Source organism: Genypterus blacodes, unplaced genomic scaffold (genome assembly GCF_046128005.1).
Source record: "Genypterus blacodes isolate CSIRO-AG114 ecotype Tasmania unplaced genomic scaffold, CSIRO-AGI_Gbla_v1 ptg000013l_1, whole genome shotgun sequence".
Taxonomy (NCBI): domain Eukaryota; kingdom Metazoa; phylum Chordata; class Actinopteri; order Ophidiiformes; family Ophidiidae; genus Genypterus; species Genypterus blacodes.
In genome coordinates, this window is record NW_027466827.1 from 774423 (window position 1) to 788378 (window position 13956).

The 13956-nt window shown below is 46.0% G+C and overlaps 1 protein-coding gene across 1 annotated transcript in view; it reads right to left on the bottom strand.

Moving 5' to 3' along the window:
* The window catches only part of ryr3 (ryanodine receptor 3), a 61086-nt gene that overhangs the window by 11015 nt on the left and 36115 nt on the right, over positions 1 to 13956 (bottom strand). The window contains exons 43-76 of the mRNA XM_076167261.1: positions 13775 to 13910; positions 13472 to 13655; positions 12887 to 12989; positions 12559 to 12679; positions 12190 to 12359; positions 11525 to 11745; positions 10780 to 10870; positions 10378 to 10518; positions 9666 to 9829; positions 9234 to 9312; positions 9005 to 9094; positions 8744 to 8887; positions 7543 to 7605; positions 7380 to 7455; positions 7085 to 7208; positions 6669 to 6784; positions 6512 to 6579; positions 6285 to 6406; positions 5994 to 6043; positions 5849 to 5909; positions 5499 to 5737; positions 5328 to 5409; positions 4707 to 4837; positions 4498 to 4616; positions 4201 to 4399; positions 3760 to 3854; positions 3495 to 3640; positions 3262 to 3349; positions 3044 to 3136; positions 2218 to 2385; positions 1974 to 2033; positions 1710 to 1844; positions 1503 to 1615; positions 393 to 489 (exon numbers count right to left, since the gene is read on the bottom strand). Of these exons, the coding sequence (XP_076023376.1) occupies positions 393 to 489; positions 1503 to 1615; positions 1710 to 1844; positions 1974 to 2033; positions 2218 to 2385; positions 3044 to 3136; positions 3262 to 3349; positions 3495 to 3640; positions 3760 to 3854; positions 4201 to 4399; positions 4498 to 4616; positions 4707 to 4837; positions 5328 to 5409; positions 5499 to 5737; positions 5849 to 5909; positions 5994 to 6043; positions 6285 to 6406; positions 6512 to 6579; positions 6669 to 6784; positions 7085 to 7208; positions 7380 to 7455; positions 7543 to 7605; positions 8744 to 8887; positions 9005 to 9094; positions 9234 to 9312; positions 9666 to 9829; positions 10378 to 10518; positions 10780 to 10870; positions 11525 to 11745; positions 12190 to 12359; positions 12559 to 12679; positions 12887 to 12989; positions 13472 to 13655; positions 13775 to 13910 (4089 nt within the window). The remainder of the gene's footprint in view (positions 1 to 392; positions 490 to 1502; positions 1616 to 1709; positions 1845 to 1973; positions 2034 to 2217; positions 2386 to 3043; positions 3137 to 3261; positions 3350 to 3494; positions 3641 to 3759; positions 3855 to 4200; positions 4400 to 4497; positions 4617 to 4706; positions 4838 to 5327; positions 5410 to 5498; positions 5738 to 5848; positions 5910 to 5993; positions 6044 to 6284; positions 6407 to 6511; positions 6580 to 6668; positions 6785 to 7084; positions 7209 to 7379; positions 7456 to 7542; positions 7606 to 8743; positions 8888 to 9004; positions 9095 to 9233; positions 9313 to 9665; positions 9830 to 10377; positions 10519 to 10779; positions 10871 to 11524; positions 11746 to 12189; positions 12360 to 12558; positions 12680 to 12886; positions 12990 to 13471; positions 13656 to 13774; positions 13911 to 13956) is intronic.

A 13956-nucleotide genomic window follows, 5' to 3' on the forward strand; every position in this document is an offset into this window, starting at 1 on the left:
ACACTACAGACTTACAGAGTACAGCGAAAAACGACAACTGATGGGTTGGTTTCAGATCTGACAGCCAGACAGCTAGTGACAGTCTCCTAGCGAAAGACCCTGCTTACCCCTGACGTCAGAAAGCCATAGCGTGCTTTTATACAGCTGAGAGCGCCGGAGCCTGTGGCCCTGTGTCTCCTGAGTTGGTCATGCAGCCTCTGACCCCTGACGGATCTCTGTTTGAAGCGCTTTGCGTGCCTAGAACGGGCGCCCCTGGGTGCTTTGGTCCCCCCCCAGGCGCGCTCCCAGGGCTCGACGGGAGCAGAGCTAAAGAAGCATTCGGCAGACAGGGCCGGCAGAGGGGTGCCAACGCAGGGCACGGGGCACGGGGGCAAGGCGAGCCCAGTACTTACTGCCAGATCCTGAACTAGCTTCTCCTCAAAGGAGTACTCCTCTGCCTCTATCCATAGTCTCTGATAGGCCGGGATGAAGAAGTTGATAGCGCGATGCCTGGGGAAGGGGGGGAGGTGAGGGGTGGTGGGGAGGAATGGAGGGGAGTGGGAAGGGAGGTAGAGTGGCATTAGGGTGGGTTCAGGTGAGTTTCAGGAGGAGGAGATAGGAGGGAGCGATGAGGGGGGAGGGGAGGAAGGGTTACAGGAAGTGCATTTCAGGCAGGGTGGGGATCGGTCGATGTGGGACCCACTGGCTCTTCTGACTGGTCATGGTTGGTCACTGAATTAACTGGTTTTAAAATTCATTACAAGAACATTCAGACTTGACAGGGAATTGACACTTTCTACATTTCTCTTGTCTCTTACCTTTGGCTTGACCTTTGATGTCCCTTGATGTTTGGTCGGCATTTTGCATTTTTAGAATTATTTCCGCATTTTTTCTCATTTATAAACTTAACTACAATACTTAAAGCAAAGTGATCCAGCACATTCCATTCTCAATGTTGGCAGACTTTCCCAAATATCAGATGACAGGGGATCACAAGTAAATATATTCCAACCACAAACACTTTTAACCCCCTTTCACTTTTTCCACTTTCTTTGTCTCAGTCAATTCTAGCTGACCAATCAGAATCAACAGTGCAGAAACACTCGGTTGCTAGGCAGAGGTCGGTCCACAGCCTGATGGATGGAGGGAGGGGTTTGGGACAGATGAAGCATTCGCCCTGTAGTGTCACATTACCGTCAGCAGGGAGAACAGGCGGTCAAAGCTGGAGGCTTTGAAGGCTGTTTCCAACCAAACCTCCCGATAGCCATTCAGGAAGTAATTATTATTTTTGTATCTGAGGGAGGACGGTGAAGTGTTATGCAAGAAAACAACACAGAGGAGAGAATGTCATTAGGGAGGTCATGAGGGGTTTAAACGGGCAAGACAATCAACAATTATGCCCCCAACCCGACCGCGGCTACTTGGCGATTGCTGGTTATGGTTACGGTTATTCACGGTTAGATTGATTAATTATTGACACTTTCAGGAGGTGTGAAGGAGTGTGAAAAGAGTGTAAAGTTCACCTGGGCAGATTGTACAGTGGAGCCATACGGAAACAAGCCACCACAGCCCGCTTGCGCTGTTTGGATAGCAGCTTATGCATAACACACTTCTTGTTCCTCAAAGGCTGCTCCACCTTAAGAGACAAGAGGTAAAGCATCTCTCAATCTATTCCAATTGTTTAGGTCTTATGTAGATATGTGGGCACAGATTGGAGCGTTCACAGTTACCTGCTCCAGGTAGAAGACGGCGGCTGAGATGCTTTGAACTCTGTCCACGGTGTGATCTTGATCTGCCGGTTCCTCGCTCCTCACCACCACGTCCTTGTACAGGTTCATCTGCCACTGGACTGCCGGGTCGTCACACTGATGACACACACGTACAATTAATACTCCTACTGGTGCATTTAATACTGTATTGAACAATGCCTGTTCGGTTAGACGTTTCATTTTCCTGCATGTTTAAAGTCATTTGTGTTGCATTATTGAACTCACCTTTTCCTGGAGATGGAGATTTTGGCGCAAGTGATCCTTCACCTCATCGTCTGTGTCCCTCTATGATGGGAAACGGTTTTAATGAAGACATAAAGATTTGGGTTCATTCAACTGTCCTCCTTAAAATCACTCAAACGTTCACAGACATACAGCGGCTCATAATTTTGTGTATTAGGGATATTAAAGTCAAAATCTGCTTATAGATCTAAGTATCATTGTACCAGGTCCTATTTTGGCAGCTCACCAGACTGTAGCGGATCTTGGCCAGGGAGATGAGCTCCTGGTCCCCCGGTGTGCACATGTTGAGGCCGATGGGCAGCAGCTTCTTCAGGGCGGCCACAATCAGCGAGGTCTGGATGGAGTAGTATTCCCCGCGGCGCCGCTTGTGTTTCCTCTCCTGGTCCCCACCTGACTGAGGACAGACACGGGAGACACTTTGTTCTATGATCGTTGTGGTTAAGAAACAAAACAGGACCAAGTTCCATCTCAATCAATAAATAATAAATAAAATTGAAGCTTTAACGGTTCAAAAAGACTCACAAAGTGCATTTCAACACTTCAACTCTCCATTAAGCTGAATCACGTTTGGGCAAAAGCTCCTGGGACGTAAATGAATAAAGACGGGACTCTACTTTGTCTATTGGGACTAATCAGGTTAAACACTCCAAATTAATATGTGGACTTCCTCTCCTCAAACACTCTCACAGGGACATCGAAGAGCCCCAACACAAACATCTGTAATCTGCGGTGTACAGTTACATTAAAGAGGCACATTCAGCTCACGTCCAGGGATTTGACAAACACTAGGAAAGTGCTCAAAGGCACCTTTCCTTTAATTTCTAATTCTGTAAAACAGCAAAAACTGGGGATCCCATCAGGAAAGCAAAGTGCTGACCTAGTGAGGGGTGGGGGAGAAGAGAGAGGGAGGTCGATCCAAAAGGAGGACCATCTCCATGGTTACTTTGCAATGGGACAAATGTTCATAGAGCTAATGTTGTAATCCAAATTCAAACTTCAAACTTCGGAGCATTGCACGTATCCATATTCAATGTATTATGCCGTGTCTATACCTTGGACATCTTGGAAGTTCCCTCTCCAGTCAGGAAGCCCAAATTGTTGATCTCATTTTGGACCACGAAGTTTTGCTCCTCCCGCTTAAAGTTCTGGTTCAGACGAACGACAAAAGAGAGGATCAAAACACATCACATCAACCCTCACATCGCTCTATGAATACGAGATTACATCCCTTTGTTTTCTGGTTAATCAGGCGAGCGCGAGTGTGACATACATGTGATTTGCACCAGAGAATGAAGATCTCGGCCACCATCCTGAAGAGCTCAGTGGAGTCTGCATCAGGCTCCTTCAGCCACCGAGACCTGGAGCCAGAACAGACAAGTCACCTTAAGGTAAAGCTCAGGAAAAGACTGGAATATATTCCTGCTGCGGGAAGCTGGACAGAAGTTATCTTCACAATCTAAACCTCCCCCGGGAAAGAACTGACAATACAACCGGAATCTGTACCTGTTGTTGTCTACATAACGGATGAGCATGGGGTAGAAGGAGTAGAGGTCCCTGCAGAGCACCGCAAACTCATCCAGGATGAGCAGCTCTGCTTCCTGGTTGTCACCTTTAGCGTCGGCCTTCAGCATCTCCTCTTCAGCCACAACCTGTGATCACAGGACAACCAAGGATCATCTCCTGTTCTTTTTGTGTTTATACACAACATGGCCACCTGGAATTTATACTCAGATGCAGTCGAACATCTTATTCCAAACCCTTCACTCACCTTCACCGTCTTCTTCCTCAGTTTATCCAGCGTTGGCAGAAAGTGAGTCCTCAGCAGATCTGCTCCAGCCTTGCAGATGATCGGCTGTGAATACACTGGAGACAGAGACAATGGAAATGACGTAAAGGGAAAAATATAGCAGCATTATCCAAAAGTTAAATAAAGGGCAAAGTATTAATTTTTTCTTAGTTCCAACTTTTTTGGAGGCACAACATTGAAATAAGCTTTAAAAATGTAAATGAAAATGTTCTTTGGCCTTTTACTGAAGTCCCACTGAGGAATCTACAATAAGAATGTTAATGTCCTACAAATTTATATTGGGTTTGCACTTGGCTCCCTCATGTAAAATTCCTTTTTTCTCCAGAATGATTTTGGAGTGCTTCCTATTCCTTCGCGATTCTGATGTCTGATCTCGCTCTAAACCTTGGACTTGGCACTTGCCTGCGATCCTCTTCATCCAGGGTGCGTCATCGATGCCCAGGTTGTTGTTGAGGATCTTCAGGATGTTTCCCAGGATGATGCTGAGGTGTTCCGAGGTCACCATGGTGCAGCACTCGGCCTCAGCGGGCGAGTTCTCCGGCCCGCTCTCCCACCAGTAGGACAGATAGTTACACAGCATGGGAAGGACCACCTCAATCACCTACGGGGAGGCAGAGAAGGTGTGAGGAACGCGTTTGGACCATCATCAGGAGGAGGAGAACGTCATCAGCGTGGGGGACATTTGCGGACTTTTCACACCTGTGGCATTTCACTGTAGCGCGCGCCGGATTCGGAGACATCGTTGACGTCTTTCAGCAATCGATCGAGACAGGGCATCTCTGGAGACATCTCGTCCACCGTGTCTGGCATGCTCAGGACTGGACAAAGAAAACCCACCGGTCATTTCATAAAAACAGTGAGCCGTTTCCCTTATCAACATGTTAAATATGGATTATAACGTGACTCACTGGCCCTCTCTCGGGGGGTCTTGGTGTTGAAAACAGAGAGCGGGTTGTGACGGTTTAGGTGCGGCTCCAGGAAGGCGACCGGCATCGCTCCCACCAGAGTCGCCAGGCTCTCCCCCAACGCTGGCAGATGCCTGGATATCAAGCAGGGGGGACATGTTCATGAAGCAATACGTAAACACTGTTTATACTTAGATTTGACTTTTATGACGTTTATTCCTCTCATTGAAAATATAAAGAATGTACGTAAGAATTCAAATCCTGGTGAGCTATGAACCGTGGCGTAAAAATGATAGGAGACTTATTACTGACGTGTATGAGCTCTAATGGACCGCATCAAAAGCCCTTAAGTGCATTCAAGGCAAACACGAGTTAATCAAACAGCTCATTTAGCCGAGAGTCAGCAGCCGGATCCTAATTAGCACTTTGCTTATAGGTGACAGGCCCTAATGTGGTGCGTGACTCACTATTTCAGCGTGCGTCACTACTTCTTGCATAGGTTGTTAAAATTAAAGCGTTCGCCGTTTGCCATGGATTCTTAAACTTAATGAGCAAAGCCTGTTCAAAGAAATTCTGCACTGTGCCACTTTGTCCGTTGCTGGTGCGGCATATTTGTCCTCCCACCTCTCCACAAAGGCGTTCTTTCCTGTGCCCAGAGAGTAGAAGGAGGTCAGGATACGGTAACAGGAAAGCTGCACGTCATCCACTGAAATGTAAACACAGATGAGGAAGAGAAAGATTAAGATGTGAGGTGTGTTACTTAGAAGTGTTGTGTATGGACGTAGAAACACTCACACAGTAGGTCCACTGCAAACTCGTATGTCTTGATGTGCTCGAACAGGGCAGACAGGATGGGCAGCAGCGCCACAGTGACATAGTTGATGTTCTGACTGACGCTCTTCATCTGCGCTCGCGACTGCATGAACTTCCCCAGTTTGAGCATCTCCAGCAGCTTCTCCAGGTCCTCCGCCGCGTTCTCGAAGAAGGTTCGAAACCCGGCTTTCACCAGCTCCGAGCCAGACTTCATCACTGTTCTGAGTGAGGGAAGAGAACATTTGTCTGTTGTATGGGCGGTGGCGGCTTTGACTACCTGATTGAGCACTGTGCTTTAGCGAAGCACGCCGTGTTCTTCGGTGTGACCTTACCTGGTGTCGAGAGAGTGAGTGAGGATGTGCAGGCAGCTCACCATCATCGCTGAATCACTTCCTGCGAGAGGGACATATTAAAATTGAGAGTGGCGGCTAAGAGGCACGCGGGCACACACGTGTAGGGGGAAAGTCCAATCCTTACCAAAGAGAGAAATTCTGTGTCTGACAAGAGCTGCCAGCTTACAGAAAAGGCTGGAAAAGAAAGAAAGTAAGAGCAGAATTGGGCAAAAGGCTACAGAAAGAAGGAAGGATCCAGGAAAAAAAGCAAAGAAACAGGAAGGAAATAGAAAAGGGTTCTAATTAATGAATACGAGACGTGGCCCTATAGAGGCATTAAGCATGGAATGTTCTAAAAGAGGTTTAAAAGTTTATATTCGCAAAAGTATCAGGTAGAATCTGCTGTATTATGATTGTCATTATTATTGCAGAGTACCTGGTGACCATTTCTTTCTCTTTATTGGAGGCGCAGCCACAGATACTCAGGTTCTTGCTGGGTGTGGACAGAAGGTAGAGGCAGTGGTTCTTAAAGGTTTGATCTATCAGAGGAAGCAACACCTGCAGATACGAGACCAAAACCCACACAAATCCTTCATACGTCAGAGTGAACTTAATAACATCCCAGCGGTTTCATTTTCTGTCCCTGCTGATAGATCGTCAGACCTTGGCGAAGAACTTGATTTCCTGGTCGTGAGGCGATTTGTCCGTCTTGCCGCTGGTGGCCATCGCCTCTGCGGATGAACAACATGTCAAACGTTGGGTGGCGAAGTCGCCGTTGTGGAAATCTAAACTTGTCTCTCTCTGTGGAACTTCTACTCACCCAGGTGTGCGATGAACTCCTGGGCGGAGTCGACGTACTTCAGCAGCCTCTTGAGGAACTTGTAGGCAAAGCGTTTCTCCATGGATGACGAGTCCTGCTCCATGTCCTTCAGACCTCTGAGGAGCACACACGTGACATCATCACAGGCCAAATACGCTGACATCATTGTAATATATTGATCTCTATTGCTACATTTTGTATTTGCTCTTCGTTGCGGCAGAATGTAATTAAATTATGCTTTTGCAGGAGATTGACTTCATGAATAAGTTAATGAAACGTTAAAACTCAGTATTTTGAAGCCCTGACACAAAGCTATACTGCACAATTATATGAGTCAAGTATTGTTCATGGCATTTTCAAGAGTTCTATTCCTTTAGTTTTACTATAAAAAATACTTTGAGTGAGTGTGTGTGAACCTTGTGATGATGTAGCCGCTGATCTGCAGGAACTTGAAAAGCTCCTGGGCCTTCTCTCGGTCTCTGTGCTTCTCTTTAGCTGTCAGGGTGTCATAGGGAACCAGCAGTGGGTGGGTCCCTCCTCCTGGTGCATCGCATGAAATCCAGTTCATTTCAGATGCATTACACACGCAATTACATTAACTTAATTGACTAATCAATGGGGGCAAAGACTGAAATAAAGAGAACGGGGTACAGAGAATGACACGGGACACTAGGCACATTAAATACAGCGCAAATAACAACAGCTGCAGACCTTTGGTATTAAGTTCAACTTTCTTCTTCTTGGCCCAGATGTTGTGGTAATTCTCTGCAACCACCTCCACCATGACCTGCAGCAACAGCACACATGTTACTTTTGATTGTTACAGTTAAACATGTGCAGCCACTTAGGTCAATACAAGTCGATAATAACTAACCTGCAGCTCTCTAGACAAGGTGACATTGTGTAGTTCCGCTGGAGCGGGACTGAACCCGTCAATCTACAAATTCAGAGACGAACAAAACAAGCATGGAGTCATATTTAAACAAATCAATCAAAGTCGCACACATTGTTTACAGCAGGATTATAGCAGTGATTGATGATTTGGCGTATTTCGGTTGTATTCGTTGGAGGAAATGACTGTCAGCTGTGATGATTCATCTCTGCTTCAAATTCCTTCACCTGGTTATGAGATTGTTTGCAAATCTGAATATATTACGGCCTTCGCATTCTGTATTCTGGAAGGTGAACGGCATGTCATCACATGAACATGGTGCTCATTATTATTATTATTATATTGAGACGCATCAAACGAAGTGAAAGCATTCCATTCCTAAACCAATCTCAACCCTATTTCACCAGGAATTCTCACTCTACTTGATGCTGTAGTGGGCGCTCTGCTTCAAAGAGGAGGCTCTAATGAAATAGCTTCAGTCAAACTTGCTTTCTTGTAAGTGCAAAACTTCCCCAAATGCAAAAGTATATGCCAAAAGACACATACCCAGCTACGCAGGGGCATTTAATTTATCTCCCATTTTACAGCGAGGCTCTTCCAGTTAGAGGCAGTTTATCACGAGAAGTCAGCGTGGGTGCCAGGGGTTTGCATCGGACACTTCCACTCTTCCTAACTGGTCTAGGAGACACTGCTCGTCTATTAGAGTGGACAGTGGACCGACTAAAGGGGGACTGAACCTCTTTCTGCTCTCTGTCAACATGGCTGGACCCCTGAGCTGTCCATGGTCCTGAAAACACAGAGCTGTTCTTAGTTTATAGGCGTTTGTTTATATTAAAAAAGCTTTATTGTGATGCTTCTTTTTAGTGCTATGAGGCTGCATAAAGACACCGGTGATGAATGGAGCTGGACGAAGGGAGCGTGGTGGTTTGAGAGCGGGAGGTCCAGAATTTTAATTTTCAAAGTGTGGGCTATTAAAAATGATCTTTTGCAAAAGCAGCAGGAAAGAAACTTCTTCAAAATCAGCAACTACTTTTTACTGCTTTTAACCAAATATGTCAAAGTAGAATGTTGTGGGTTACGTCATCAACAAAACAGGAGCCACACAACTAGATAACAGACATGTATGACACACCAAGCTGCCTCATTGCTCTTCTGGACCCCAGGAGGACAGACGGGACGTTACCTGAGAGTCCGACGTCTTTCGTAGCTTTTCACTCTCTCGCTGCTGGAACATGGCTTCTCCCTCCTTGGTCCTCTCAATGTTCCAGCCCATAGCCAGCATGCTCTTCAAGGACTCCTTCACTGGCCACCGGTAGGTTTCTCTCTCCTACATAGTGACAACACACAAAGACACCCACACACACATTGATAAACTGGTCAACTAGTCTTTCATGTGTTTACCACCAGCAGGGCAGGTCAGATAATATATTAACTGCATATTTACCTTCTCACTCAGAGATTTGTAAGACTTCAGCAGAGGATGGGTCTTCGCCTGCTCATCCACACCATCTCCATGTTTCCAGCCGGCGGACATCTGCAGCAACAGTTAAAAAAGTCAGACGTATAAACAGTACAGATGTGCAGCACATATACACAGTGGTTCTGGCTGGTCATGCTACTATTATATATGAAAGATGCTATAACGTGTTGTCGTCACGTGCACAGCGACTCACCCTCTCTGAGGACCACTTGTCATGGGAATGCTCGGCATATTTGTTGGCAATGTACTCAAGTTTTTCAGGAAGGGAGATGCTGGAAAGCAGAGATCACATCTAAATGTTTAAAGTTTATACACAAATGATTTACTGCCATACGTGTATTTGAACTTTCAGTGCTGAAAACCGCAGTAATTGCAAAAGTCTTCCATCCTCGTCATCACCACACAATCCATCATTGTCATAAATTATAATAACCAAAAGTGTGTGTGTGTGTGTGTGTGTGTGTGTGTGTGTGTGTGTGTGAGTGTGTAATTGGGTAACATATGTGGTTTTCGACTGTCCCCTAGGCAACCAGTGTTACCAAACCAACATTAACATGGATGATAACAGAAAAATATTTCACAGTGTCCCTTATGTCCCCCTTAGGCAGATATTCACCCAACTTACTTGGCAGTGCTGATGGGTTTGGGGTCAAAGTTGCCCTGTGCATCCACTGATGCCTGTTTCTCCAACGTCGCCCCAAGACTGGCATCCACAAAGTCCGGGGGCAAAGCTCCAGCGATAGCACACAGGCACGAGTTGGCCATCTTGAAAAGTTCGCCATCATATTTCTACAAACCACATCAGGGGAGGCTGGTTAGAAACTAATCCCCCCCCACATTTCATCTGATAACTCCACAAACTTTTTATGAGCATAAAGGAGTGTAAACTATTAGATGGATGGCTGAGCACAGCAGAGCCAGATGTAAGAGAAACAGTGGGAATGAAAATAAGAGAATAGGAAAAGTCAGTCTGTTTGAAATCATCAGCCCTTTCAAGGACTGATGAATGAATCATCAGTTTCAGCTTCGCTAAGCTCCAGTGTCCACAAGCACTTCAAGTGAATTGCACTCGAGTGGCAAAGCTTCCAAGGTCACTGCTGTTTTTCGTGTTTTTGTTTTGTAAAAGTGTTTTCAGGACTGCAGGCACGAATGACTGAAAACAAACTCTGTGAAGTGACTGCTTTGACTCATGTCGCTGTTCCATTTTCTGCTATTGATGAAACACACTGACAACACAGAACTACTATAACTTTCCAAAACCTATAAATAATTTCTTCGTCCCTCACACGCCGCCTGCTTGGTTGATAAATAATTGACTATACGTTTCCTTGTTGTACCTTCTGAGACAGGGAGTCAAAGATTCCCCAGAAGAGTTTCTTGGTGAGGAGCAGCTCCTCCTCGGATGCGATGCCAAAGCTGCCCATTCCGGAGGGCAGGCAGTAATACTTCCAATTCTGCTCATAATGGTTGGTCAGAAGCTAAAAGCAAGAGATACCACAACATTCTTAACATTCAGGTTCAGACGTATACAGTACTGCTGCACTGGGAAAGAGCGAAGCATATTACTCATAATATTGAGGGTGTGAAAGAAAACCAGTTTGAAACACAGCTACTGTAGTGAGGAAGATGGATGGATCATGAAATAAGTGACATCCCCGGCTGCAGATTGCAATTATCGCCCGACTTGTCGAGCTCATAAATCAAACAAAACAACGGTAAACACATGTCCAGCCTCTTACCCGCAGAGGGATCTTGCAGTACTCATTCAGCATGGGGACGTCAAACACCAGCCGTCTGAGCAGCTGCTGCATCATGGAGGGACGCAGATGCCTGAGAAGAGAGGGAGGTGAGATTATATTGTTTGGAGATAAAAAATACAGACGTAAAAGACAGGAGGCTCGAAATATAAATCAAAAAGCAATGATACATCCTGGGAACAATCCTGGTACATTTTTCCAAAGACCATCTTCTGTCATATTAGTATCTATCTAAGTGCATGATCATGATGTAATACTAGCAGGTGAACCCAGTGGCATTGTTTCATGCAGGTGGTGATTGTCCAAGTTGTAAACAATGGAATGGAGGACTGATAACATATGTAGAAATACAGATTGTTGACGCCTGAGTGAAGCATTTTCACAGCAGCATCTATTTTTAGATTTTGAGATCAGTCTGAGGGTTCTACCGGAGGATATCTTGTGTTGTTCCTAACTCATTACTTTCCTTTGTTTGCCAATTGGGGAGTGTGATTTTATTCAGCAAATGCAGCGGGAAACCTTACTGAATATTTTGGGGCATTGTGTCAAAATTGGCAACCGGCCCTGAGAGAAGCGCAAGAGAAAACGCCAGGAGAAAATCAAACCGAGGACTCAAACCTACAGAGGACTGCGAAGAATAAGAATACATGGCGGAAAAGTAAAGCTATCCTAAAACACTTGTGGATCATGATTTTACAGTGGGATCTCCACGAGTCATCAAGCTTACTTGCAGATAGCCAGCAGACACTCCTCGATGGAGTCCCTCTGCGCTTTGGTGAGTGAGCGACCTTTGGACAGGCGGTAGATGGTTTGCAGCGTGGAGTCGATCAGTCCGGCGTAGTGCTCCGTGTTGGCGAAGAGACCAGCACACCTGGTCAGCAGAGGCAGCAGGGCCGAGCCGATGTACCTGTTCATGGCCAAGGCCGTCTCCGTGGTACTCAACGCCTCCTGTGGGGTTTTGAACACGTTTAGCACCGGGATGGAGAGCTCAAACACAGCAGACGCTCACAATGCAACAGATATCGTCATTCTACTCTGCTCTCACTCTCAATCGCTTTAAATATACCAATATGTCCACCTGGTGTCAGCTAAATTAATTTTTACTTTATGAGGCCATGGATTATTCTTTGAAAAATAATAACTGAGGCTGTGTTGTGACTCTCAGCAGGGAGTATCTACACCCCTGGAGAGTAGACAAGATTGGATCAATTTTTCATGGTTGTGTGAAGCAATCGGTCGGTAGATTTACATAAGCAATATACTCAGATTTTAGTCTGTACAGTGATTAAGTCCAAAATGCTGAGTACGAATGTAAAACCTGAGACTGAGACTGTGACAGTTCAAATCTCAAATCTCTGACGGTTGCTGGACGGGCTGGTGTCTCTCACTCACCGTGTCCAGAGATGCGGAGGATCGGAGGTCAGGCAGGAAGCCGACTTCCAGCATATGGAGCAGGAAGCTCTGGTCCTCGATGCCGTACACTCGGTCCAGGAAGAGCACCATGGGAGCCTTGTGGTCTGGGCAGAAACTGGCCGCCATGTCCGGCTCCGTCACCGTGCCGTCTGAGAAGCAAACAGATTTTTAAGGAAAAAACATTTATCTAAAAACGTTTATGTATCGTATCAGCAGGCCGGAGAAGGTGTGTTTCTATAGCAAGTTGCATTTCAGCTTTAACTTTGAAAGCAGTTAAAATACCTCTATAAAGATTGGATGGAGCGATTTTGGAGGAATGAACCTTAGTAACCCTGATCCTCACTGTACCTTTATTAACCACAGGCGTTTTGAGGGGGATGCTGATGATGCCCACCAGGTCTGTCGTGGGCAAGAGAGACTGTAGGATGGCTCGGATACGCACCGCTTCACCTTTACCCGCATTGATAAGCTGCAAGACATACACACACATTTAAAACAAACCTCGTCCCGGACATTACAGAGGCAAAACAAAAAAATATGTGCCTTTTGAGTACAGTATGTGTATTACAGCTCAGATAGAAGTTGTGGTTGTTTCTGAACCTGTCCCCTGAAATGGATGCAGTTCACTATGTAGGGGGGGTCATTCTTTATCTCAGTCTACTGTCGAGTGCCTCACATGCATCTCTGGAGCGCAGCGCCCCAGCAGGTCAATAAGGGCCGAGTAGAATGACATGATGGCGTTGCCCATATGATTGACTTCTTCCTCTTCATCCCCAGACCTGAGACAAACAAGGAAAACCCAGAAATGTTAAGGAAAATACTCTTTCAACCTTTTGGAATGTCCTACATAGAACATATTCAATTCTTTGTCAACATGGAGATTTGTTGACATTGTGAGAAAAGAAGGTGAGATGTGGATCATTCCAATACTCCATATTGACTCATTTTCTTTCTGGAGGAGAGGCTTCTTCATAAAGAGAAAAGATATCAGAACTGCCAGAAGCTGAGAGAAAACACTTCCACTGTTCCATTCTCGGTAATCCCTTCTCAGCAGTATGAATCAGCGATACATCAAATTCATTCTGAAAAGGCTGCAATGCTGAAACACTGGAAGTCGAGTTCAAGTCCACAATTCATACCAACAGAAACATAATGGCACTTAATCACTGATGGTGACCTTTGGGATGTAAGTGTCTCATGATGATGATCTAAATGCATAACAACGGCATCATTAAGGAAGAGAGCTGGCGTGGATCCATACCCAGCAGTGACTCCAGCAGGGCTCTGCGGCAGGTCCAGGGCCGGATCCTCAGAGATCTTGATGGCCTCGTTCATGGCGACCAGCAGCCCCTGGCCTCCCTCACCTCTGAGGGCGGGGCCAAAGCACTCTGGACGTCGGATCAGCAGCTTCACCACCACGTTGGCATTTTCCTCCACACTCTCACCTGCCAGGCACAGCAATGGACAGGCGTCAAGTGATGTGATTCTTTAAATTAGGAAAACAGCCTCTACGTGGAGGTCAGAGGTCGAGACACACCCAATAAATATCTGTTTATGAACATACCGTTACAGAAGACAACAAATCTCAGGAAGGATAAATAGCGCTCTCCCTCTATGGGGTTCCAGCCAAGATCTGGGTAACCCTTAGCAACCAGCATGGCACAGCTCTGCAGACCACATCCTGCCAGGTATGTCACCACCTACACACACACACACACACACACACACACACACACAGTATATAAG